At 41.1% G+C, this 25,510-nt stretch overlaps 1 protein-coding gene across 3 annotated transcripts in view; it reads left to right on the top strand.

Moving 5' to 3' along the window:
• Window positions 1-25,510, top strand: part of PIKFYVE (phosphoinositide kinase, FYVE-type zinc finger containing) — a 57,007-nt gene that overhangs the window by 1,515 nt on the left and 29,982 nt on the right. The window contains exons 3-12 of one of the 3 annotated variants that reach the window (XM_032189810.1): window positions 281-460; window positions 6,362-6,480; window positions 9,559-9,730; window positions 10,384-10,591; window positions 13,047-13,136; window positions 15,062-15,200; window positions 17,890-18,047; window positions 19,059-19,170; window positions 20,916-21,063; window positions 21,553-21,720. In XM_032189810.1, the coding sequence (XP_032045701.1) occupies window positions 281-460; window positions 6,362-6,480; window positions 9,559-9,730; window positions 10,384-10,591; window positions 13,047-13,136; window positions 15,062-15,200; window positions 17,890-18,047; window positions 19,059-19,170; window positions 20,916-21,063; window positions 21,553-21,720 (1,494 nt within the window). Of the gene's footprint in view, window positions 1-280; window positions 461-5,473; window positions 5,547-6,361; window positions 6,481-9,558; window positions 9,731-10,383; window positions 10,592-13,046; window positions 13,137-15,061; window positions 15,201-17,889; window positions 18,048-19,058; window positions 19,171-20,915; window positions 21,064-21,552; window positions 21,721-25,510 lie in introns of those variants that run through there. The other 2 variants (XM_032189812.1, XM_032189811.1) reach the window with 2 other exon arrangements.

The raw sequence follows: 25,510 nt of genomic DNA on the forward strand, positions 1-25,510 counted from the left end.
AAAAGGTGACTATTCCATATGTCAAGAATAATTCACATCTGCCATTTTTTTAATCACTTTTCACATTAGGGATATTTCTGCAATAGCTTGAGCCTTGCCAGACAAGTTCTACATACTGGCCTATTTCCACATTTTTATGCCACTTTTCAGACTAAAAAGTCATGTCCTTTTTATGTATAATAATGATCCAAATGAGCTGTTCATGAGGGTTTTGCATGTGATACTGTTTTTTTCTGTCACATATGAACCGTTGATTTCTTGTTCTTTTTGTCACCTCCAGATGATGGCAGGCTTTCATCCTCAGCAGAGAGAGCAGAGGCAGCACAGGCTGATCCACAGGCGCTGAGTGGTGGCTGGTCCAGTCCTCAGCATCCCACCAGAGCTCAGTCTCTGAGGTCACCAGTTCCTTACAAAAAACAACTATCTGGTGAGCTGCAAAGAAGAGCTTCTACAGCGCTGGGTAATTTCTACTCTTTATGCTACAAGGGAATATTGTACCGGCCGGTCTGGGATGCTTTGGAGTGAGGTGAAAGGAGGTAACAAAGGGTTCATTATGTAGATTGATAGCAGAACTTTTTGGTGAGCTTGAACTTTGATCTCAGAATAGTCCCACAACATTTCTCAGTGTTCCAGCAAGACATAGTTTGTTGTTCTGCTGTTTCAGTTGCAAAGCACTGGAACAAAAAAGCCTGCTAAAACATGTCCGACATCTTAAAGCCACTTGAACCTTGATTGTGAAAATCGGTGTTGTCTTGAGAGACTTCAGTTTCTTAACAGCTACAAGCAGACTACAACTTCAGAGCTCACACTGAATGGGGTTGATGTTGATGTCTTCAAGGAAGCTTTAAGTGCATTTTTTTTTTCTTGTAGCTGTTATGAGGGTAATTGAATAGGTACTTGTCTGAATCTTTTTATTTGTAACCTGGGGACTATTATCACATGCTGTGGTGTATTTCTTGTAGGTGGAATGGGAATCAAATGTCATCTCAGATGTGCAACTGTGTAATGGCATTATGAAAGGCTGGAAGAGCTTGTTAGTAGATTGCAGGGACTCCTGTTGAGATCTTCTTGCTTGTTGTTAGCAGTTTAAGGTAGTCTTGAGCAAACTGCTAAGCTGGGTAAAGATCCTGTACCAGACAGTATTTCAAAGACGATGGTACTCAATGCAAACAAATCTGATATTAAATATTGTTAATTTGTGTGGGTTTTTCAGAAAAGTGTCTAGTCCTGGTAACCATGCCTAGTATAGACAACTTGTATTTTCATCTTTTTAAGTTATTTGCATTCTGTCTCATTGGATATGTTTATCATCTTCCTCTTTCCCCTTCAGTGCTGTTTGTGCTATTCAGTTGTACCTGTCACAACAAACCAAATAAGTCAGCTTGTTTGATGTTTTTTTTTTTCCTTTCTTAAGCTTTTTCTCAGGCACCACAAGTACGGCCGTGTGCTCTTGACTGATTTGCCAATTTACCTTATTTCATTCTTAGTCACCTCTTGTAAATCACTTAAGTATTATCTCTGGATTGTCGGTTAGAACCCTTGAGGCAAGGTAGGTCATTTGGTACATAAAAGGCAGGAATAATCTTCATGTTTGACATTCATCGGCAGTAGGCAGTCAGGGAACTGAGATTTAGTCAAATGTGTGCTGCAACAAAACTGTTGCTGCATTATTCCAACTCCTTTTCAGGACCTCCATGCCTGTCCTTGGGTTTAGATGAAAGTATGCGTAGAAAAACATGATGTTGAATCAGCCTGGCAAGGAGTAAAGCTAGACCAAGTAAGACTTGCTGACTTTTTGAAGAGATTTCTGTGATATTGGGTACTGAGTGGCCTGACTCATGGGTGAGTACCTTATCCCAGATGTGCTACTAACCTTGGTGCACTGTATCTGGCTGGGATGGAGTAAACTTTCTGTCCCCACAGCAGCCTGTATAGTGCTGTGCTCTGCCCTTCTAGCTAGAACAGCCTTGATACTGCACCCAGGTTTTGTCTGTTGCTGAGCAGTGCTGGCACAGCACCAAGACTCCCTCTGCCCCCCCCACAGCCAGCAGCTGGGGGTGGGCAAGAGCAGCTGACCTGAACTGAGAAAAGGGTTATTCCGTACTGTGTGCTGTCACGCTCAGCAATAAGAGGTGGGGAAGGAGAGGTGTGTGTGTGTGCATGTGAACTCTTGTTATGAAAACATCTGTCCTCACAAACAACCACTGTGGGAAGGCCCTGCTTCCCACAGTGTGGCTGAACATTGCTTGTGGATGGGAAGTAGAGAATAATTGTTTTCTTTCTTTGCTTCCGTGTGGCCTTTGCTTGTGTTTTCTTTTTTTTTTTTTCCTCTTCTTTTTTTTTTTTTCTTTCCCTGTACTTAAATTTTCCTTATCTCAATCCATTAGGGTTTTTTTCCCCATCATATTTTCTTCTCCCCACACACCTACTTTGAGGGGTAGGGGGAACTGAGAGACTAGTTGTGGTTCTCATTTGGTACTCTTAACAAAGATGAGCTGTGTAATTCAAGTAAAAGTCTACAGGGTGGGTGGGGAGGTTTCAGAGGGGCTTTTCAGGTCCTTCTTGCTGTATTTGAAGAGGGAAAAGGCCTTGCATCTTCCCTCTCCCAAAATCAGCCTTTCTGTTGAAGCAAGCTTTAGAAAATCATTTTTCCTGCTTTCTTTCCTCTTAAGAGGTGCTGAATAAACAGACCATTGAGGATTTCTGAATATGGAACAGAAGAGAATTTTACTTCTGCCATTGCAGCTGGTGCTGGGTTGCACAAATAATCTTAGAGATTATTCTCAGTAAAGAATCACAAATATATTTATAGCTCCTATCACAAGTATTTTTCTTTGCTCAGATACCAAAGGGTTGAAGTAAGTGATGTGATATACATAAACAAACACCTAGATGTGTAGATTGACTCACCCAGTCAGTTCAGTGACAGTGAGGTGTCTGATTGAGCTGAGCTTTCTTGCAACCTCATATCTGTCAGTCTCCAAGTGCTCTAGGCCTGGCCATTACTCCTAAGAGGTGCTTCTTCCTAATCGCGTGGGCAAGTATAGGCAGGAAAATGTTTAAGTCCCTCACAAAGGTCTCCCTAGCCTCCTTGAGTTTAACTAACACACAAAGTTTAAACAAACTGAAATGAATAAATAAAAGACTGAGCAAGGCTGCGGGTGCCTCTAAAGAAAGGCGGAATGCAATTGCTCCTGAAGATGCAAGAAGATGACTCCTATCCCAGTCTCTCCCTCAGCCAGCACTGTCTGTGCAGCAGATACTTCTGGTCCTCAGGGACCGTGCTTTCTGACAACTGCAGGTGCAGAATAAGAAGGGATGATGGCTTTTGTAGGAAAGTGTCTAGCATCAAATATGTAGGAATTCAGTCATGTGCTTCCTTGTGACTGCTTACACTAAAACATTATAATAGCATCTTCATGGCTTTTGCAAAAATAGGAGAAGTTGCTGGATACTGGGTTAGGTCAGAGATGTTTTCTGGGTTGTGTGGCGGAAGAACCAGTACTGAAACTCTGCACTGGCTTGTGGCCTCCCTCTAGGGTAATCTGTTGTATCCTTATTTACAGCAGTAGGGTGCTGGAGAGCTGGAACCACTTCTACAGAGGCAGCGTGCCCAGCTGGCTGTACTGGAGTGTGTGGTGTGTGTGCCACCTCTGTGTGCTGCCAGCTGAGTGATTTCAAAGTGCTGAAATGAACAAAGATAATCTGGTACTGAGATGATGTCACAGCTTCCATTTGAAGGAAAACTAGAAGTGCTAACTTATTGGAGGTGGGGGAATTGTTAGTAAAAGCAATTCTAGCTTGTCCCCCCCATCTTGCAGGATAATGCTGTTGGTGCTATGAGATTGTAGCTGACTGGCAGTAAGACGGAATGGGAAAGGGGCTTAGCAGGAGTAAGGAAAGGCCAGCCAGTGCATGAGGGAGGAAAAAGGCCTGAGGAAAGCCTGTGGTGGCTATTGGGAAGCATCAAGTACGTGACCACAGCCTCTTTTCCGTTGGAAAAGGCCTTGGGAAATGAGGTATTTCACATCTTCCTCGAGTCACTGACGTACAGTGTTTGAGCTGTCAGAGTGCACTTGAATGTGCAATTATGTACTTTGGCAATGGATAACTAGAAAGCAGTTTGGGTTGTACTAGCAAAACTGTGGCATCCCTGGCAGGGTTGATTTTTTAGTGTTGAAACTGTGTGAAGCTGCCTGTTCTACATCTGCAGGTAGTGTATGGTCAGCTGCCTGTAAACTGAAATTACCAGTTAGGTTGCAACAAAGGAGTTATTGTAACATTTTTAACTTGTCATTCACCTTAAAATGAATAGCTGGGATGGTATTCCAGGTTCCCAGAACTGATCACTGTTCAGATGAGGAGAAAAACATGCAGTGTTTCAGAGGGTATGTTTTTTGGTTTTCCCAAAAAACTTTTCTACTTTGAATACATACAGGAAGGATGAGGCTTACTGTTGACATGTGTAAATGTTTTTTGGATCTGTAGGAGTTAATTTTTTGCTTATGGAGAACAAATAGCTTAGAAATAAGCCAAATTGGAAATATAAATGTTGTTCCTTTCATATGTAGAGGTTGTGTTTAGTGAATGTACAGATGAGAAAGAAAAGGATAGAAAACATGATTGCTGCATAAGCTGGTTGTCCTGAAAAGACTTTGATGTTTGTGAAAGTGAAGGTGATTTTTGCAGATTTATTGATGAAATAAGCAAATACAGATGTTTATGCTTTCAGTACTGTAACGGTAAATCATGTATGCATTAACTAAGAAGGTGACCGTGGTGCTTACAGTGATGGAGTTTGAATCAGGAGCAAGAGTTAACCTTGCTCCTTATCAAGTTGAGCTTGATAGAGATGAATCCTGTTGTGAGAGTGGTGTTTTGGACAGAGTGTGTCCTGTACTGCAGGGACTATAGCTTATTCCAATAATTTCCTGACAATGATTTCCTGAATTGGAAGCAACATTCCTGGAAAGAAGATACTCTTGAAAAGTCACAGCAGGAAAGTCCAGGAAGTAAATGCAGCATAGACCTTTTGATAGAAGTAAGGAGGAGCCAAAGACTTCTACAGTATTATTGTTTTCTTGAAATATTAAAGTCACTTTATTCACCCTAAAATATTCAACTTGGTCCTGCCAAAAAATATATTTATTTATTTTTTTCAATAAATCCCAAGTGGCTGGCCATGAAACTGCATTTAAGCACTCTAGGGTCTCTTTAAAATCCTCTGTGTATTCTTTGTTGCACAGAGGTCACTATGTGCACGTGTGGGTTGATTAACTAAAAATACCTACTAAGAACCTGAAAAGGAGGCACGGAATCCCACAGTTTTAATCACATTACTCTAAGGGCTTTGATCTCCTGCCCAGAGAGGCACAGCCTGCTTCTTGCTGCACTGCAACAGTTAACACCCTTCTGCTAGCGCTGCTGCCAGCATTCCGCTGACATCAGTGGTCTCTAAAGCAGTAAACAGAAAGCCGCCATGTCTGCTCCTCCTGGACTCGGGAAATCAAAATGAAATGCTAGTCAGATGGAGAGCAGCGAAGCTGGTAAGGAAGTTCAAACTGTTCAGGAAAGTTGTCGATATAGAAAAGTGACTCTGAAAACGTTTAGATGTTAAGGTAAATACAGCACTGTCTGCAGATCCTTCCGGAGAGAAGGACCATTTTTGCTTTGAATTATTGCTGTACTAGTTATGATCAGGAATTTTGTAGGAAAGAAATTATCTGTTACCTTCTTATTCAATATTCTCTTCGGTATAGTTAAACAAGAATACCTGTACAAATTCTCAACAGCTCCACTTTTTAAAAAAAAACTTTTTCAACAAAAAAACTGCCTAAACTTCTGGATAAATTTTATTGTGAGTTACTGTTTTGTAATAGAAACTGAGTATGGAGTCCTTAGACTTGCTATAGTCATGTTTAAGTATGTTCAGGTTAAGGCATTGGCTTATACCAGTCCTAGAATGAATGTAGAAATTATTACAGTTATTTTTTGAGTATTAATATCCTAGAAGGCATTTTTAAATGCCTTCAGTGCTTTCTAAATGATTACAAGATTCCTGTTGTAGACTGAATCTCAATTTTCTACTGTAAAAGATGTTTTTATTCTCAGAATTTAAATCAGTTCTTGTAAACACTTGGAGACTAGGATTTTAAATGTCAAAGTAAGCTATCTGGCATTAGAAGCTCCTTTTGGGGAAGAGGAATGTAGGGCAAGAAATAATAATACACACTAACTTTGTAATGTGCATATATATATACACAAACATTTTTCTCTCTAATGCACTTTCATATTGTCATGTAAATAATGTAAATATGTATATGTCATGGAAGAAATATTACTGTTCTCCCTTCCTTTCCAGACAATCGAAGGAAAGTGGAACCACCTCTTGGAAGTCATGATCCTCGAACAGCAGTTCAGTTAAGAAGCCTCAGCACTGTCTTAAAGCGCCTCAAAGAAATCATGGAGGGGAAGAGCCAGGTACTTCTTTTAGGAGGGCTTGTAGGCCGAAGTATCTAGAAACTGAACGGTTTACTGGGCTTCCTTGAGCTTTGTTTTTGGATACATCATGCAGATTTTTTTTATTTAGATGTATGAAGAATGAGTGAATAAGTTCAAAACTTACTGTGTGAGCCCAGGGGAAACAAATTTAAGTTGATGCTGACTTCTGACATGTCAGAATCAGAAATCTGCCAGTTGTTCAGTTTTCTGAACCTGGACCAGGTGTTCTCATTTTACATTCCTTCCTATTTCTGTATTACCTTGTCTTGTATTTCCTGACTGTTTTCTTCCTTGAAGGAAGGAAATGGGAGGAAGTGAAACACGTTGACAGTCACAAGTAGTAAGAATTCTGGGAGTGAATTAAATCTACTTACCATGGTAATAGATATTCAGCAATATTTGCTTGAAAATCTTGTCCTATTAACCAATTTGATTCAAATGGCTAAGGGTCTGGTGGTTGCTACTGACTTGCTGCTTTTGCCTCCCTCTCCTCTTTTGGATGATGCCTTTAAAAGGAGGATCTAGTTGAGAAAAGAAGCCACAACTATTTATAAGTCATGATATAAATAGCTGTGTCTGGGACCAAGATGTGAGGAAGCAAAAGTAAAGGGGGCTTATAAAAAAAAAAGATGGAGAACAACTTTTTGCTTGGGCAGTTAATGAACAGAGCAAAGGAGAATGGTTTTAAACTAAAAGAGAAGAGATTTAGATTAGATGTTAGGAAAAAATTCTTTACTCAGAGGATGGTGAGGCACTGGAACAGGTTGTCCAGGGAAGCTGTGGATGCCACATCCCCAGAAGGTCAGGTTGGATGGGGCCCTGGGGAACTTGGTCTAGTGGGTGGCATCCCTGCCCATAGTAGGGGGTTTTGGAACTAGTTTTTAAGGTCCCTTCCAACCAAAGCCATTCTATAGTTCTATGAAAGTACATTTAATCAAATTGTTTAAACTGGAAAAAGGCTTTTGGCTTGATAATCTTCTACAGGTAGACTTTGAGTAAACTCACTTAACTTTCAGTCCCATTCTGCTTGTAAAAATAACTTTGTTTTGTCAGAGTGATATTTTTGAGGGCAAAACTCAAGCCTTTCATTGCAGCGAGCAGTACAGTGAGGGTGGCCCCTACTAATTTTTCAACTTGGGTCAGCTTCTGAAGGCACTGGAAATTCAGATGTCTTTGAGGCTGTTGGAGAAGTTAGTGCTCAAACAGGCAAGTTGCAGCAGTAAATGAATGAGTTAAGATGGAAGCAGTCTGTTGTCAGCATCTGTACAAATGGTAATGCCTTGCTGCCTCTGCCTGCATCTATGTCTTGCTTGAGTCACTTCAGGCAAGAGTTTCTTTCACTGTGGAGTTGGTTTAGTTCTACAGAAGGCCACTTTACTATTGTAGAAAGCATGTCAGATCCTGAAAGGTGCTGTTCAAAGCAACCTTTACTGCTAACAGGGGCCAGACCTCTTTTCCGAATCCTACCTTGAAGGCTGTTCCTGTCATGAATGTTGGTTCCAGCGTGAGTGAAGCAGAGAGCTGGAAGGTGTCTCTAGTTTCCTGCCTCCTTACTTCTCTCTAAATACGGAGAAACCAGCAATGGCAGAGTTTCTGAACACCCAGCCACGTGCAAGTGTGGCAGAGTCAGTGTGGGAGGGATGGTGGGCAGAGGCTCCAGAAGCTATGCGCTGCTGCTTGGAATAGCCCCTCTGTCCATGTGGCACAGAGACTTGACTCATCCTGCAGAGCCACAGCAAAAACTGTTTATCGGGGTCCCCACCAGCTTTGCAGCAGTTCCTTGGCAAAGTTTTTCTTTGCATCTTTTCCTGCTTGAAGTTTAATATTCATGTTAAAGGTTTCTAGACTTTCTTGAACAGTTTTGGACTCTTTCTGTGTGAGTTGTCTTGAATGAAGAGCAAGAAATTGTTGTTGTGTTAATCACAGATGCTTTAGCTGCTAGTTAAATTTTGAGGCCATGTCAAACCTCACTTTGTGAACATCCAAAAATAAGCCCCAGTTCACGGTATGCTTTTTTTCCCTTATGTGAAAATTGGAGTACAGATAAGCTTTATTTTCTGTGCTTACTCCTGGCTTGTTTTGAGAAAATTCATGCAGTGTTTTCTCTTCCTAAGAAAAATCACACACATTCAGTTCCTCTGAAAAGGCTAATTACCAGAACTGAACTCGAGCAAAGAATGATTCACAGTCAGAGCCATCATGTGACCGCTAGCAGTTGCCTCCATCCATGGTGATTGTGTCTGCTGTGCTCAGAATTTTAACAGAGATTTGTCCTGTTCTTTTTTTATAGCTACAGTAACAAATAGAGGTTTCGCCTCTTTGTTTTCAAACCTTAAAAATGAGACAAAACTTCCTGTGGCTGCAGCAATGCTGCATAACCAGTATATGATGTTACCTGCTCAATGTGTATGCCACAGGTGTCTTCACGTGGCAGTTAACCTGGAGTTTTGAACCTACACCAGTCTGGGACAAGGGTTTTACAACTGTTTACTGTTCTGAAGAGTTTGACCATGTAATAAAACTTTTTTACATTTATCCATAATTGTTTCAAAGTACATCCTAATGTTAGCTATTGGAATTATCTTTGCATTGAAAATTCCTGATAGCTTAATTTACCCCGGAAAACTGAACTTCAGCTGATTTTAAACTGTGCTGGTTAAGGGCCTGTTGTGCCAGGGGCAAATTAGAAAGAACAGCAAGTAATACTTCATATGTTTGCTGCTTCTTGACTTTTATCTACACTTCTTGATATTTTTTTTTGCTTGTTTATTTTGCTTTTCCTCTCGTTATTTGCCTCTCATGCTGGATCAAGAAAGCAAAGGCTTATTAAACATAGTCTCACAGCTAAGAACTGCTGTAGCTTTCTGGCTTCTTATAAAACCCTGTGAAAAATTCTTTCTGTGCATGTATGTGTTTATACCCAAGAGCGTGCACATGCACAGATGGACGTGAAAAAGTGATATTGTCATTTTATGTGCACAGTCTACAAAGCAATCATCAATGTAAACATGCTTTTTGTATTCACAAATGAATTTTCTCTGCTGCCTTCCCTTGTAGGACAGTGACTTGAAGCAATATTGGATGCCTGACAGCCAGTGCAAAGAATGCTATGACTGCAGTGAGAAATTCACCACCTTCCGGCGGAGACACCACTGTCGACTTTGCGGACAGATCTTCTGTAGTCGATGCTGCAATCAAGAAATCCCTGGAAAATTCATGGGCTACACAGGTAGGGTTTATTCTCTGAGAAGTAGAACATTGTCTGTGTGCTCAACTCTGTTTGGACTACTGCATTTTAGATTTTGACATCTGCTAGAGATGTTGTACGGGTCTCCAGCAGTCTTAGAAATAAGCATAAGGAATGACAGGACTTAATTCTACTGTTTTGTCCATGTGCATTGGTGGGTTGTGCCGTATCTGTTTGTTTGTAGCAACACTGTTCATGATGACAAAACAAATAAGGCCACTGTGTAACAAGGATGTTTGCTGCAAAAAGTGTGCCCAAGTAAAAGCTATGCTTAATAATAGTAATTTTAAAACATAATGGGCTGTGTGCTCTAGTTGAGGGTGAGAGAAATTTCCAATACCAAATGTGAGACATCTCCTGAAGGAAGTCCTTACCTCCAAACACTGGCTGGTAAGTCATATCTGACTGGCTGTTGTATCATGTGTTACCCATCATTTGACTCAGAGAAAAACCCTTAGTGTATAATTATTTGGGGTTTTGCTCTTTAAGGGAATATGAGAACTGGACTTAAATATGCAAAGAGGTTCTGAAGCAGGAAATCATTTTTTTCCCCACCACTGCACACCTCTGATCCTGCAGGAACACAGCACTCTTTGTTCCTGTTCACTTACACTGTCTGGTTCCTCTTTTCATAGGGGATCTCCGAGCCTGTACTTACTGCCGCAAAATAGCCTTAAGCTATGCACACTCCACAGATAGCAACTCCATTGGAGAAGACTTAAATGCTCTGTCAGATTCTGCCTGTTCTGTGTCAGTGCTGGATCCTGGCGAGCCTCGTACACCGGTTGGGAGCCGTAAAGCTAGCCGCAACATCTTTCTGGAGGAGGATCTAACCTGGCAGAGGTAAGGCGAATGGCTTCATGCTAAGCTCTAGAATCTTAACTGTATTTTCAGGCTGTCACCTGCTGAGACAAAAGCTGGTGGTTTATATTTGGTAAACTTAGAAGCATTTGTCTTGTCAAAAGATTCTAGTCTTGTGCTTGCTTTTAATATTCTCAAGTTGAAATGTGAAAACTTTTCTAGTGGAGTTTTAAATTATTTTCAGTTTTTCATTTAACTTACTGAAGCATCGGTTCTATACCAGTGACAGAGCAGAGGCTTTGGTGTTGGTGTATGGGTGTGGTATTTTTTTTTTTAATCGCTTCTAACCACCACTGTATTGAGAGAAGTCAGTGTAACACTGATAAGTTACTTGTCAGGTTTGTGATTGGGCAAGAGAACGTAAGAGATGCTCCCTGTGTAAATAAGAGAAATGGTGGCAGTCGCCATCTGTGTCAGCTGAAGGGACAGCTATAAGGGTTCTCTGATCTCCTTTCAAAATATGTTTCTTTCTATCCCTCTTGAATTAGGGAGTTTTTATTTTTGGAAGATAAGTAAAATAAGTCAAGGTCTTCAGCAACTAACTTGCATACTGTTTGAGTAGAAGTACTATGTTCTTTTAATATGTGGGGGAGGAAGAAATAATCAAATATGGTGTTTGTGCTCATTTCCCTAAAAACAGAAGAGCAGTCAAGTGTGAAACTACTGAAGAAGCTTTGAATCAGAGCCTTTCTGAGGGCTCTGGACCGAGGGGCAACATTAGTGATATATGCCTCTTTCAGGAGAGCTCTTCTAGTGGTTCTGAAAGTATGAAAGGAAAAATCTCAGCGGGAACCATCTTTAGAAGATATGCTGACTCCTGCTTTGCATATTGCTCTTCAGAGTATGGTGCTCCTATATGGAAGCAATGAAATAATCGACATAAGGCCTAAATAAAGGGAAGTACCCTTAGTTTAATGTCATAGTCATCCAAAGCAGCATATTGAAGTGCTTGGGATAAATACTACCACATTTTGAATTGGGGAATATTGTGTGTTCAGAATGCTCTTTCAGGTACAGAGTAATAGGAGGTATTATTACTTCCATCTTCTGATCTGTTTATTAGTATCTGTGTCATCTCAATACAACAGATTCTAGTCATGGGCATGTACAGAAAGTATTTGTCTTTATTATGGGCAGTTTATAGCACTGGAGGGCAGTGGTGTCTGTTCTTGAAAGGCTGATAACTGTTGCTCTTTTAGAATGCTTAGTCTTTCTGGGAGACCCTGCCTAAACATGATCTGTTTTTATCTATGAGAGGGACAAAGACTAAAATTAGGTAGTTTATTATTGCTTAAGGGGGATTCAGTGTTTCTTCAGTGCTTGTTGCTGTTAAAATAAAAAACTCCACAATGGGTTGCAGTGCTTTTTTAATAGTGCATTTGGTAAATTCCTAATTGATCTTCAGAAGTTTAAATTCAGGACATTAAACTTAAACTGCAGCGCAGTAGAAAGCGGGAACTTGGTGCTCTATGAAAGCAAACCTTTCTATATGTGGTTTCTTTATGTGAAGTAGTTTGCTTCAAAAGAAAACTTGGAGGTTAAGTCTCTTCCCAAAATGTATGTAAGATGAGGCTTATGCCTCTACTCCTGTTCTGTGGTGCAAAGCAGTGAGAAAGGCATTTAGGAGAGTGCTGCTGTGTTTACTTGTCTGATGCTGCTCTGATCTTTGAACTGTTGTAGCATAGAGGCATAGCTGCCTGCTTTAACTAACTTGAAGGGCCGTGTCCTTTAACAGCCAAAGAGTAAAGTGGGAAAGTACAGCTAAGCTACTCAGGCAAAGTTGTATTGTGTACGTTTTCTCGTGAAGACCGCTTATTATGCTGGTAACATGTCTGCAACCCAGAGCACAGCCAGCACAGCTGTTATCAGCTGGAGTGTGGTGGCTTGTATCTCGTAGTTTAACCAGTAGGAATTTATGTTGTAGGTCTCTGTACATCTGATCTCCTCCTTCCTGGGGTGGAAGGAAGAGGGCAAAGGTGATAAGGATAAGGTTAAACAATTACAGAAGCTTTTCTGTATCTTAATAAAAGCTGTTAAGCAATAGCTGCAGATAGCATTGCTTGTATTGCAAAGATGAGGTGTTGGAGATGGAGGCAATGCCTCTACCTCCAAAGCACAGAACAGTAGCATGTAATAAAAGGGAGAATCTGTAAGAAATGGATGTAAGAGAAGAGTGCAGAAAAGCAGGTTAATATAAGAGGGTTGAAGAGTTCAGGACTTGAGTCTGAAAGGAGACTTAAATGCTGTCCCCCTGTTTTCATCGGCCAACATACAGGGAAAGATTTCCTTATGTCACTGATTTAGCTATAATGGGTGTGAATATGAGGTAGCATTATAAGGAACTGTATTTTAATTCCAGCTGTTCTGATGCTGCTGCAAGTGACAAGTCTTTCAAACTTCTTTAGCATGCTCTTTTTTTTTTTTTTTTCCCGTACAGTTTGATTCACCCAGACTCTTCAACTACCACTTTGTCTGCACGCCTTGGTTCTGTTCAGGAGGATGCAGGGAAGTCTCCAGCTAGAAATAGGTAACTAATCGTATCTGTGTATTTCCTGTTCTGGATGCAATCCTAGCACACTCTTCACTGTAAAGCCTGTATTTTGGGTCTTGTTTTTACTGAGCATGCTGTTACATATCTAAAACTGGACTCCCTGAATTTGTATGTCATGGTACGGAAAGACCACTTCTGTACATGAGACCTTGAGGGCACTTTTCTGCTTCCTGTGTGCATTGACATTGTCTACTTTAAAAGCATGTTTTCTTCCTACATGCTACAGTAAAGGGATGATTCTAAGCTGGCTGTGGCAGGCCCAAACTACTTGTTGAAATTAACATTTATGTCTATGCCTATTCATGATCTAGCTGTAGTATATAATATCCACTAAATACACTTGAGTCCTGGATATAATTGGTGTTGATAAGCACACAGATATGAAATGGAGCGTGACTGTTCTGGCCTAGCTTAATGTCCTTTCATGTAAATTAAAAATCCCTGCTGCTTACAGATAGGCAACACAGTTAAAGTAGCTCTTGTGAAATAAGTGGGAGGAATACTTAATAAGGGGCTTTAATGTCAGTCTCATGTTCCATGTAAGAAGGAGCTGTTCAGCTGCATTACACTGCCAGACTGATTTATCAGTTCTGATTCTGTTCAACTTCAGGACATCTGAGTAGTAGAAGACAGGCAGAGTTTTAGCCTCACTTGAATGCCTAGGACAGAAAAATTTTGCTTATTATCCCTAAGTGTATAAGGATGTGTAATGCCAACATAGTTTCCTTTTGATTTTGCATACATGACTAAAAAGGAACCAAGTAAAACTCTTTATCAGCCTAGTATTCCTGCTCAAAAAAAAAAAGAAGTAGCTGTTTCTATTGTACTTTCAATGCATACTACCTTGCTGAAGCAATGCCACCCTAATTCAGCTTTTGTATTTAGCACTTGGGCTTGGCCATATTTTCCATTGAGAATTCTTGGAAACAGAGTATCTGTTAAGCAGAGCTTGCTAATTGGCTGAGTTTCATTCCAAAGACTATGGGCTGGCACCAGTTCTCACTACTGAGACTACTGCAAGCCTCTTGGGTCAGTTCAGCATTGAAATGTTGATCTTCCCTGTTGTTGTATGCAGAAATGTTCTCCATGTGCACTCCTTATAGCACTGTTAGCATTACTAGCTTATGCTGCATCTTTGCAGCTGCTGTGTGATAAGAACTTGCACTCTTGTTATTCAGAGGCTTAATCTAGCCATGGGATACTGGAGCAGAGGTTATTTAGAGTTTGTATGTGCGTTTGTAGCTTTGCAATGATTATTGCAAAATGGTATGTTTGCATTGGAGTGCATCGCCCAGATTTCCTAACAGTTGGGCTTAAGATCAGGTGAATGCTCTGTATCACAGTACAAGGAAAATTGTCAGCTGGACAGGACTCCAGGTCCAGCAGACAGTCTAACAAACTTCTGACCACTGCAAACTGTCAGTCATGTATTTCAGAGATGTGAGGAGAAGGAATTTTGAATGGTTCAAGGGTAGGGAGAATGTCTGTGCCCTGTGACAGGGATCCTGGTGTTGGCTGCCCTTTCTGGCATCTGCTTTGCGTTCAAACAGCTGGACCTTCTGATTATTCAGCACCTCATTCCTTTCCCACTCTCTTCAAATGCAGGCATGTATGAATTGCTGTGCCTAAACTTAGCACTTTGTAGAAAACAGATAAAGCTTTATAAGAGTTTTCATTTAACTTGGATGTTCCAGAAGAATATATACTTGCTTCCTAGGGATCTGTTCTTCTCCTTTTACTGGGAGGGAAAAAGGGGAACTTTAAGCAAAGTCTGTACCGAGGAGGAAGAACAGTGTCAAGGAGTTAAGCTCCTTCTGAGCATGCTGTAAGATCACTGCGTGCTCCCATGAAGCAACTCACAATGAACACTCACACTTCAAACCTTCTCCCTCATACTTCAGGTCAGCCAGCATCACTAACTTGTCGCTGGATCGCTCGGGTTCACCGATGGTGCCTACCTACGAGACATCTGTCAGCCCCCAAGCCAGTCGCACGCATATGAAGGCAGAGACCAGTGAGGATGAGCGCAAAATCCTTCTGGTACGTTTCATGTTTCTTTTTGTCTTGCTCTGTGAAGGCAGTAACATTCAGCTTCCTTGTATCATGCAGTGGGAGAATCTTGCTGCCTTTAAGGAGCCTTTTCTGACCTCTGCACCACCTGGACCTCTCCTCCAGGTGGTGCAGGGATGGAGGATATTGATACTGCTTTGGGCTTTTCTGTCCTCCTGAAGCAAATCATAGTTCTATGTGGTGTTTGCATAAAGATGTGTAGAGTTGTAGTCTTGGGAAGTGTGTTAGTGTGTGGAGTTGGTATACCATAGCTTTGTGTGGATTCAGCTTGCCACAAGTGCAGTTGAAACCACATGATCTGATTCTGTATATCTCCACGTTCTTTGTAGCCTACATAAAAGGGAATTTTAAATGGTTGTTTCAGAATGTTATACCCTGATGAATGATTTAAAGCTGTTGAAGCTTATTGGACCTAAACAAAACTTGGCCCCTCCCCTTGTTTGCAGAATGAATGTAAATGTTTTTTTAGAAGGTCATTGTAACATACTTGTTCAAAGAAAAATCAATGTGTAACAACAAAGTGTTCTAAGTAATTCTATTATCTCCTCCCTTCTGATGGGAGCACTGTAGGTGGCAGTTATTTTACAATGTTAAGTAGAAAATGGTGTTCCTTTTTGTGGGGAAGAGAAAAGTTTCCAACAAATGAGGCAAAACAAGATGGAGCAAAAGGGAGGGGACTGCTTTTTCACACTCAAAAATTCAAGATAACCTTCCTGATTTTAAATGACAATGGAAAGTAAACTTCTCAGGTATTTCATAGAATGAATCATTAAATTGGTTGGGTCAGAAGGGACCTTAAAGATCATCTAGTTGCAACCCCCCTGCCACAGGCATTTGTCTGATGTCAGCAGAATGTATGTGAGTAAGTTGAAACACTTCTGGTTTGCACAGCTCTGTAAAGAGACAGCCATGTGAGACAGAAGCATTTTTAAGGCATGTCTTTACAACCCCTCTGCCCCACACACAAGTTAATGCAGAAAAAGCAAAATCTAAAATGCTATGCATGCAAGTTGGAGCAAGATGATCAAGTTCCAGTGCATTTCAGCTTCACATTGTTTAATTTTGTTGTTTGTTTTCTTAGCTGGGGGAAAAGGGGCTTGGTAGTATCACTTCTGTTCATGTAAGTACATGAAGTAGATGTAGTGTTAGTTAATGTCGGATTTGCTGTGAATTCCCACTGTTTGTGTAATGCCTTTAGCATGTGGGGCTGACTTTGTATCAGGACATAATTGAAAGGTTAGCACACTGCATTCAGAAAACTAATGAACTTCGCTTATGAAACAGCGGGAAGATGTACGTACATGGAGTAAGCACATACTTCTATAAAACAGAGGTCACAATCCTTGAGTTGAAAGGATTTGTTGTGTTCTGCCAGTTTGTCCAGCTTTCTGAACTCCCTTTGTGAGTTAAGGGTAAAATTCAAGGCAGCTAACTGTGGAATTGCCACGTGCATGAAATCTCATGGTCCTGTGACACATACAGTGTCAAATGGGGGAGGTACAGAACCTGGTGTGGCAGTGGAGCTGCTGACATTGGCTCTAAGATGATGCCCAGGACAGCCAGTGCTGGAAATAAAAGCAGAAAGGCAGCTGGTAACAAAAGTGGAGCAAAACCCTTAGATCTCATGGCACCCTTGGGAAAATAGAATAATACGGGTCTGGCAGTTAAGTGGAAAGCTGGAATTAGTTAAAATTTAATTAAAGCTTTTTTATTGTTGCACAAAAGTAGAATGAGTAAGGCATTTGAGAAAGTGAGCTGCAGTGGCACTTCTCTCCATTCCTTGGGGTGCTCTGTTGCTCTTGAAACAATCCCAGGGTATATACCAAGTTGCTCCCACTCAGCAGCAACAGTTGTTCTGTGCTAAACCTGGGTGCATTTGTGAAAGCAAAAGGGTCTGGGTGCAAAGCAGACAGTTCAGTTTGGATGGAGCATAGCCTAAACAAGAGCTGGCACACATGCTTAACAGGCCTGAAAATAAGGTCAGGGCACAGGTTAAAGTGTTCCAGTTGGTGAGAAGAGATCTGTAACTTCAAAAGGGATTAGTTAAGTTTTTTTGTTTGTTTGTTTGTTTGTTTGTTTTTCCTTAGTGGCCAAAATTAGTGGTGGCTAAAAGAGACTGACTTCATACTGGATGCTACAAAAGGGGGCACTCAAATGGTATATCAGAATGTGAATGTGGCAGAGTGCATTGCAGTGTCAAGTACTTGCTTTCTCTAGGCTGGATAATGAATTAGGGTGCTTCACAAAGCCTAGGATGAGCATGGAACAACCCTCTTCCAAAGGATGAGTTTTCCTTGGCCTTGCACACACCACCTGAGTTTGAGACGAGGGTGCAAGAAGGCAGCAGCGAGAGCATAAGTATGTTGTAGGTAGTAGAAAAACTTGGTCTGTTAAAACCCCAAACCCTCTTAACTCTTTTGTGTATCCACCTTGTTTCTTACTTATTCTCTTTTTTGTATAAAGGATGCAAGGAGCTGATCTCATGTTAGTCTGCCATTTCTGTTTTACAACTTTGCATAGGTTGAGCAGAATGACTTAGATTTTATACCTGTTTCTAGAGGGTTCTTGATCTAGAAGCTTATCTGAGGACCAAGGCTGATGCTCTTGAAACCAATGCTGAGGTCAGACTAGTAAGTAACTTGCGCATTTCCCTATCCAGGACTCAGTCCAGTTGAAAGATCTGTGGAAGAAGATCTGCCATCACAACAGTGGGATGGAGTTCCAAGACCATCGCTACTGGCTGCGGACACATCCCAACTGCATTGTGGGAAAAGACCTGGTCAACTGGCTCATCAGAAATGGGCACATAACCACAAGGTAAGCCTGCTGCATTAGGAAGACAGGTTTTGTCTGACTCTGTAGCAGGAGGATGTGATTTTCAGTTAATGTTAGGTACTTCAGACTCCAGAGATAGATCACTTTGCAGGAAAATGAGAAAGAAACAAAATTCAGACCTACCTCTTTGCTGCCTACCAAAGCAGGTAGGGTTCTGATTCACTGTTGCCCAAATAAAACAAGGAACAGGGTGCTGGCTGGTTCAGAAGCTGATGTGAGAGGCAGATTTATGGGTTAAATATCACTCAATGGGCAGAGAACCATGAATACATTATAAAAACTCTCTTTAAAAATAAATAAATAAAAAAATCTAGACCTCTGCTATCCTTTTGTAAATGGAAAGCAATTGCAGAGTCACAGAGCAATGGATGTTTTGGATACCTTTTAGCAAAAGCCTCTACTTCATAACATACAGGTCAAAATGAAAGTGTGTTCTCCCAGCTCCACAAAAGAGATTTTGGCCATGCAAAGCATTTCCGTGTTGCTAAATGGGGAAAAATCGACTTTAATCTGTTCACCTCTGGAGTGCAAAAGCAAACTGTGGAGTTCACCAATATTTCAAAGGGCCAGTCTGACCTTGGGATCAAAAATCACTAGTAGAGTTTGATAGCTAAATTTTAGGTGGGCTCTCAGTATTGTAAATAGGTATAAAGAATCAGGTGTATTTAACTATGCAAGAGAGATAAAACTAAGACGGTTTTCATATTTGTCTAGCCAGGGTTCTCACTGAACAGATCGATATCTATAACTCAAGCTAAAGCTATACTGTTTATACTCCTCCAATTATCTTCTCAGTTTAGAGCACTGAGAACTTCTTCGTCTAACTCCATACTTGAACAATACACTCTGCTGCCTCTCCACAACATTTTAAATAGTGTCTGCTTAAATGTCAGTGGAATACAGGAGTCAGTGTAGCAAATGATTTTTTTTTCCACTTGTACCGTATGCGTTTAAAACCAGACTTAAAAACAGTCTCTGTTCTTATACCTCCAGAGTCCAAGCCATTGCAATAGGCCAAGCACTGGTTGATGGACGTTGGCTAGATTGTGTCAGTCATCATGATCAGCTCTTCCGAGACGAGTATGCCCTGTACCGACCGTTACAGGTAAAAGGGTGAATCTGATTTGAGGGAGGGAGCAGGAATACTATGGTCCTTGCTGTGTTTGGCTGCTGACTAGAATCTCTTTCAGTCCCTTTCTCAGCAGCCAATGTGTTTCTCTAAATAAGCTCTCCTGTGTAGAGAATTAGAGTCCATGACTTTTCCCTTAGTGGTTTAAAGCCTGAGGAAGCTGCATTTGCCCAGAAAACTTTGCGGCTTTCCTTTGTGGAGGATGAGTTGCTACGCTTAGTGCCTAAAGGGGAGGAAAAGGCCTTCAGTCTTGGCCAGTGCCTCTCGTGGTGGACATCTTCCAGAGGCCTTGGAATGGCAGAGTCAGTGTTTCTGGCAGCTGTTTGTAATGTGCATAGTCTACAGTCTGCTGTGCGAGGACTGGTACTGAGCTTCGTTAAAACTTTTCAAAGAATGAATGTTTTAGATATACAGTGCTGGACATAAGGTAACCTTCTTCCAATCTCCAGTGACAGCAGCAATAAGGAATTCAGTACCTTAGCCGTGTAATTAAGGACTGGGAGGAGGTCTCTGTCATGCCTGCCAATTAGGACTGGCTAACTGAGGGGAAAGCAGGGAACCAGTGATCAGAGATGCTATCCTGCCATATTTCATTGCAGTCAAACTTGATGAGGGGTAAAAGCAGTCGCTGGCCAGAGTGGATTGCAGTGTTTTCTTGTTTTATTTTTTTCACTCGAACAGGATACATCTAGTCTCTGTTACCTGTAAGCATTTAGTTTTAAGTCTTGCATGTTCTGCAGCTTCTCACAGTGAAGAATAGCTCAGTTTTCCTGTGAGCCACAGTCAGAAAGCTTGCAGCCATTAGCATCCTGTTTTCATTGCATGTTTCAGCTTTTGGCCATAATCACGTGGTCTTCTGTTGAAATTGCTCTGAGCTTCATCCAGAATGTCAGCTGGTTAACCACATTATCCCAGCTCGCTATTAAAACCTTGCCCTTAACTAGCAAATGCTTGTGGATCTGTTTGTAACTATTTGTAAGGGAATTACATTACTCAAGTTTTAAAGCCAATTCTGTTCTCACAGTTGAAGCTGCTATGTGATCCCATTTCTCCTGGTTTAAACAAGAGTCAGGAGAAACTGTTGGTGACTCAGTTGCTTGCTGCACTTGCTGTAGCCAAAGGGATGATAGTAAGAATTTCATGTTGAGGTGGCATGGGGCATCAGACTGGCTGATGGTTATTACTTAGGTAGTCTCTGGGTTATCTGGTGCTATAGCCAGGTGTTCTGACACAGGAGCCCCTGACAGAGCCGGTTTCATGTGAGTGAAACTTAGAGCTGCTCTGACTGGTCAATCACAGAATCACTCCAGTGGTTTAGGCTTAGTCTGCTGGATTCTGGGCAAAGGATAAGATCATCACCCACTTCTGTTGGGGATAACAAACATTCAGAACTGCTTAGGTGGGTGCGGTGACAGAAAATGTGTAGTAGAATGAACTTGTCCTTTAGTGCCACTTAGTCACAACTTCTCTGGAAGTGGGGAGGAAGCAAAGACCAGACACTGTGGGAAGTGTAAGGAATTGCTTGTTTCCCATTCAAAACTGTTCCTGTTTTGTGCTGAAGGATCATTTTATGACTAACCTGCCTCAGCCCAGAAGTATTCTCTAATTTTAAAAAAATGTGATCTGCATTTGTAACTGGCTGCTTTTTAAGGCTGCTTAATGAATATGCTGAAATCATCAGAGCTGCACTTTAACACCTTTTTTCTTCCTTGTCTACTTAGAGCACAGAGTTTTCGGAAACCCCCTCTCCAGACAGTGACTCCGTGAACTCTGTAGAGGGGCACTCTGAGCCATCCTGGTTCAAAGACATCAAGTTTGATGACAGTGACACAGAGCAGATTGCTGATGAAGGAGAAGATAACTTGGCCAGTGAGTTTCAGCTGAGTCTCGTTCTCATTCTGCCTTCTTCCCTGTTATTCGCAGTCCTTCAGGACATAGTAGTTTAACCATGTCTTGCTTTACTTGTGTGTATGTGTGCATGGGGCTGTAGGGATCTAAGCAAACTATAACCTAGCTAGTTTTCCTGTTTCTTCTGATGGATGCAGTGTTTTTTGTATTTAGTGGAACTGAAAAAGCTTCATACTTCTAGTGGAGGAGAAGCATGTAAACTGCCTTCTGTTTCTCAAGCAGACTTCTGCTTGATTTGTGGCTCTATAGTAATGCACTGAAGAATGCTGACCCAATATGTCAGCATGCACAGATCAAGATAAAGTAAGAACTATGAAAATACTGTATTCCTGTAGTATTTCACACTGGTCTTTATGTATTAAAGACAATTTTTCTCCTCTCTGGTACCCTCATGATACCCGTTTGAACCCGTCTCCTCCATGTATCTTCCCCCTTACCCAACACTAAAAGACTCCGCCAGCCCTAGCAAGCGCACTTCAGTCAGCAGCTTCCAGTCCACAATGGACAGTGATTCAGCCGCCTCCATCAGCCTGAACGTGGAGCTGGACAACGTGAACTTCCATATCAAGAAGCACTCCAAGTACCCACATGTGCCCCCTCACCCTGCCGACCAAAAAGGTATGAGGTAGTCACCAGCTGGAGTTGCACATGATGGAGAGCTGGGCCCTAATAACACTGATCGATTTGGACACTACTTTAGTAGCTGTCTTACAGAGGGGGAAGTGTGATATCTAGCTGGCACTTGCTTGCAGTTTTGATACGCTTACCTCTGAGGAGGCTCACGAGACATGTTGAACTGCCTTCTCTGCAGTGTGTGTAACTTCCCCTGTGACTTTCTCTTTGCAGTTGAAAGGAGGTGTCCTGCTGTCCACACATAGTAGGGCATATCCATGCATAAAGTTTCTGGCTTGCTGGGGTGGAAAAATAGTCCATGCATAAACCGGTTTGATACCCATCTCTCCAGTTTGAGATGAAACTGGAAAAGCAAGCAGAAAAAAAAAACACCAAATGAACAAAAATAAACTGATGAACTCTACTGGCTTCTAATCCTACCTCAGTAAACTTACATTTGACGGAAGAATAATATTATTAATGGGCAGTATGGCTTAACTTAATCCATATACATTCAATTTTTTTCAAGAGAACCTTCTCTTAAGTAGCAAGAAATCAAATAGTGTTGAAAACCTCTTTAGATTTTTTTCTCTTAAATGCTGAATTGAAAGATTCCAAATATGAGCAAAAGACTAAATATGAGCAAAAAAAAAATAGTGCCTACCTGTTTATAGTTGCATTACATAAATTGCAAAAGAACTTAATGAGTCCAGAGCTTGCCAGTGTCATGGGCGTAGTATATTCTAGTTGTTTTACGTTCTGGGTATTTTGATGTCAAAGACAATTGATGTCTTTGCTTTCTTTCTTTACAAGTTACAACAACTTTGCAAAGTTTTGTCCTTTAGTGCTTCTGAGGAGTTTCTTATTCTTAATTATGTCTCCACTCCCATAACACCCCCCTACAGAATTTCCAACTTTAAAAGATGATCCAGTGTTAAATAACTGGAACTCCTTCTAATGAGTTCATCCTTCCATGAAGTCTAGCAGGTCTCTTCTGTTAACATGGATCAGTTTACAAGATTTAGCTTTATGCTTACATACAGATTGCATTCTCTGAAACTGTGAAATTCTCTCTGAAGAGAAGGAGGGAGAAGAAATACTACCTGCTGACTTGCTATGTATGTTAGATATTTAGGGAGGGAGAGTGAGGAAAATTAGAGGGAGCATTTATCAGTAGTTATTCAAGTCACCCTTTTGTTATTTGCTAAAAATATATCTAGAAGAACTGATTTTTTTTTTATTTTCCCCTTCTCCTTAAAAAGGAGCACAGGAATTCTGAAATTTGAGTTGATTACAATGACTTAAAATAGGGAGAGTTGTCAGCACTACTGACAACAGTTTGTTAATGGTACCTTTTGTCTTGTTTCCAGCTCATGCCCTAAACAAATGAAAAATTAATACATCTGCAAGGGAAGCAAAAATGTGGAGAGGGAAAATGTAACAAGGAATTCCTATTAGGAAAGAGAGATGTTGGATTAAGAGAGCTTGAACAAGGCCCAGGTGTGTTGCAGTGTCCTATGAATTTACAGCTGTAGTAGGTTTATCTTTATCAGCATGTGTTGGCATTAAAACAGGCTGTAGTCAGCTGCTTTGAAACTGGCTGTGGCTAGCGTTAAAAGACTTGTAGAGCAGTAATCCTGGTTTTGGATGCATCTTGGTCTTTCTATGCAAAAAGCTTTACGTGATGAAGGGGAAACGTAAGAGAGCCTATCTCTCTCAGAAGCTGTTAACTAGGTCAATGCTTTTCATAGCCAAAACTGAAGCTCTTGTGAAAAAGATCTTAACAACAGAGCGCTCAAAGAAGATCATCAGAGAAGGCAAGTACGTGTAGTGAGGGAACTGAAAGGAAAGACACTTCTGCTTTTTGAATTGTATGTACTGACAGCGCTGTGCTGTCTTTGGATCTCAGCTATCTGGTGTTTTAGTTGTTCCTGAAATGTGTGGTTCCTTAATCAGGTTATTCTGTAGGAGTGTAGTTTATAGTAGAATACTGGAAACAATTCCGTTTAAGAGAATGGATTTCCCTTACAAGGTAATGAAATATCTGGCTTTAAAAACTTTGTTCCCGAACGTATTGAAGTCTGAGTGAAAGCAAAGACTTTTGGCCAGGGTAAGTTGAAAACACAGGCTATTTTCTACAAAAGGTATGTTGTAAGGTATTGCTGGTTATTATGGTGATACTGTTCAGACAGTCAAGACTAGATAGTTAAACTTCTATACAAAATGGGACATGTTTATTTTAATAACAGAGCACTTACAGTTACTCAGTGGCACTGTGTTTGTAGCTTCCCTGTGCCAATTATGTCAAGAGCAAAGGGCTAGATTTCATCCTAATTGCCTTGTCTTTAGGCTAGGTGACAGTGATTTCATTTTCATTGGAAAAATGAAGCAAAATTGAAGATGATGTCCACATTTTGAGTGTAGTAATTCCTTTTCCTCACAGTTGTGTAAATTACAGTCACTAGGAGAGTACTGAGGGGGTAAAACATCAGTGCTAGAAGTGTGGGTTAACTTTGATCTAAGTGGTTACTGAGTTTCTTCATCTGATTAAGGGATATGCAGCAATTTTCACTGGTCACAGAGGTCAGCTGATTTGAAGCAATAGCCTGTGATATACTGGCTGAGGTGTATAACAGTGATTTGTGTATAGTCTGGGTCTAGTGGCAGGACTTCTTATGATGTTATAGGCTGACTAATGTCCAATGTGTTCCTGTGAAATTCTAGTGACTCTAAGTTAGCTGGCATGTAGTATCTTACAAACGAATATAGTGACTCATTTACAGTATCATCTACCCAAAGATAACGGTACTTTCTGGGATGTATCAAAATTGGAAACCAAGTGGTACTGCTCTCTGTATTTAAATTGGGGTAGGAGATTTAGTGATGGGATCAATTTATTTTAAATGTTACTTTTAATTGCAGTTTTCAAAGAGGATACAGTCGTCAATATGGGAGACTATTTTCAAAATGTCCTTGCAGCCGAGTATCTGTGATCCTGGTAGGGCAGGTGTTTTGGGAGTTTTTGATGGCAGCATCTACTTAGGAAAGGGAAAGAAGATTTTTGGAGTCCGGTTGTCAGAAGGTGCACCAAAAGAGCTCCTATTAAGAAGGTGCTTGCTGGTTTACACTGGAGACCTTTGAATTTGCGTGCATTGTGGTATTGGCTTCCCTTAAATATTAGACTTAGGAATTTGTATATTCTGGGGAGGTGATTTTTTTTTTTGGGGGGGGGGAAGGGAAGTTGATCAGGGCAGTATATATGATAATTTATTAACAGCTAACTGCTTGCAAACAGGGTGGAAAATATGCCATGGGAACCTCTGGGTGTCCTTGTGTCCTGTTCTTCCCCTCCATGGAGTGTGATAAAAGTAGGGATGATGTGAGGTGAGAATTGTGTGTATTAGCCACTCGCACCTATTGGTGTGTTATCTTTCTGGTCTAGTAAGAGGTGTGGATTTCTTACCTTGTCAGGAGCTTCCCTTGGGACACAAGTGGAAGGAAGCAAAGTTACAGGAGGTGAAGCTCTATTTTTGAGAAGTTTTCTTGGTTTGAAGGTGTCACCTGCTTCTTTGGCCAGAGAAAAACTGAGGTTAGGTTTCAGCTAGGGATTACTCCTGCTTTGGCCGTGCCAGGCAGGGTTATATGTCAGATCTAATTTCAGTGCGTTTAAAGTAAGAGCTTCTGCCCTGAGGCTGTTGCAAGGTAGAGAGGGTTCGAGGTGTTGGTATACATGTTTGTGCATAGGGGCAGTCTGCCACGACTTTTTCTAGCTAATCTGTGGAGCTGTGGGTGAATG

The sequence above is a fragment of the Aythya fuligula genome, chromosome 6, assembly GCF_009819795.1.
Source record: "Aythya fuligula isolate bAytFul2 chromosome 6, bAytFul2.pri, whole genome shotgun sequence".
NCBI classification, from domain to species: Eukaryota; Metazoa; Chordata; class Aves; order Anseriformes; family Anatidae; genus Aythya; species Aythya fuligula.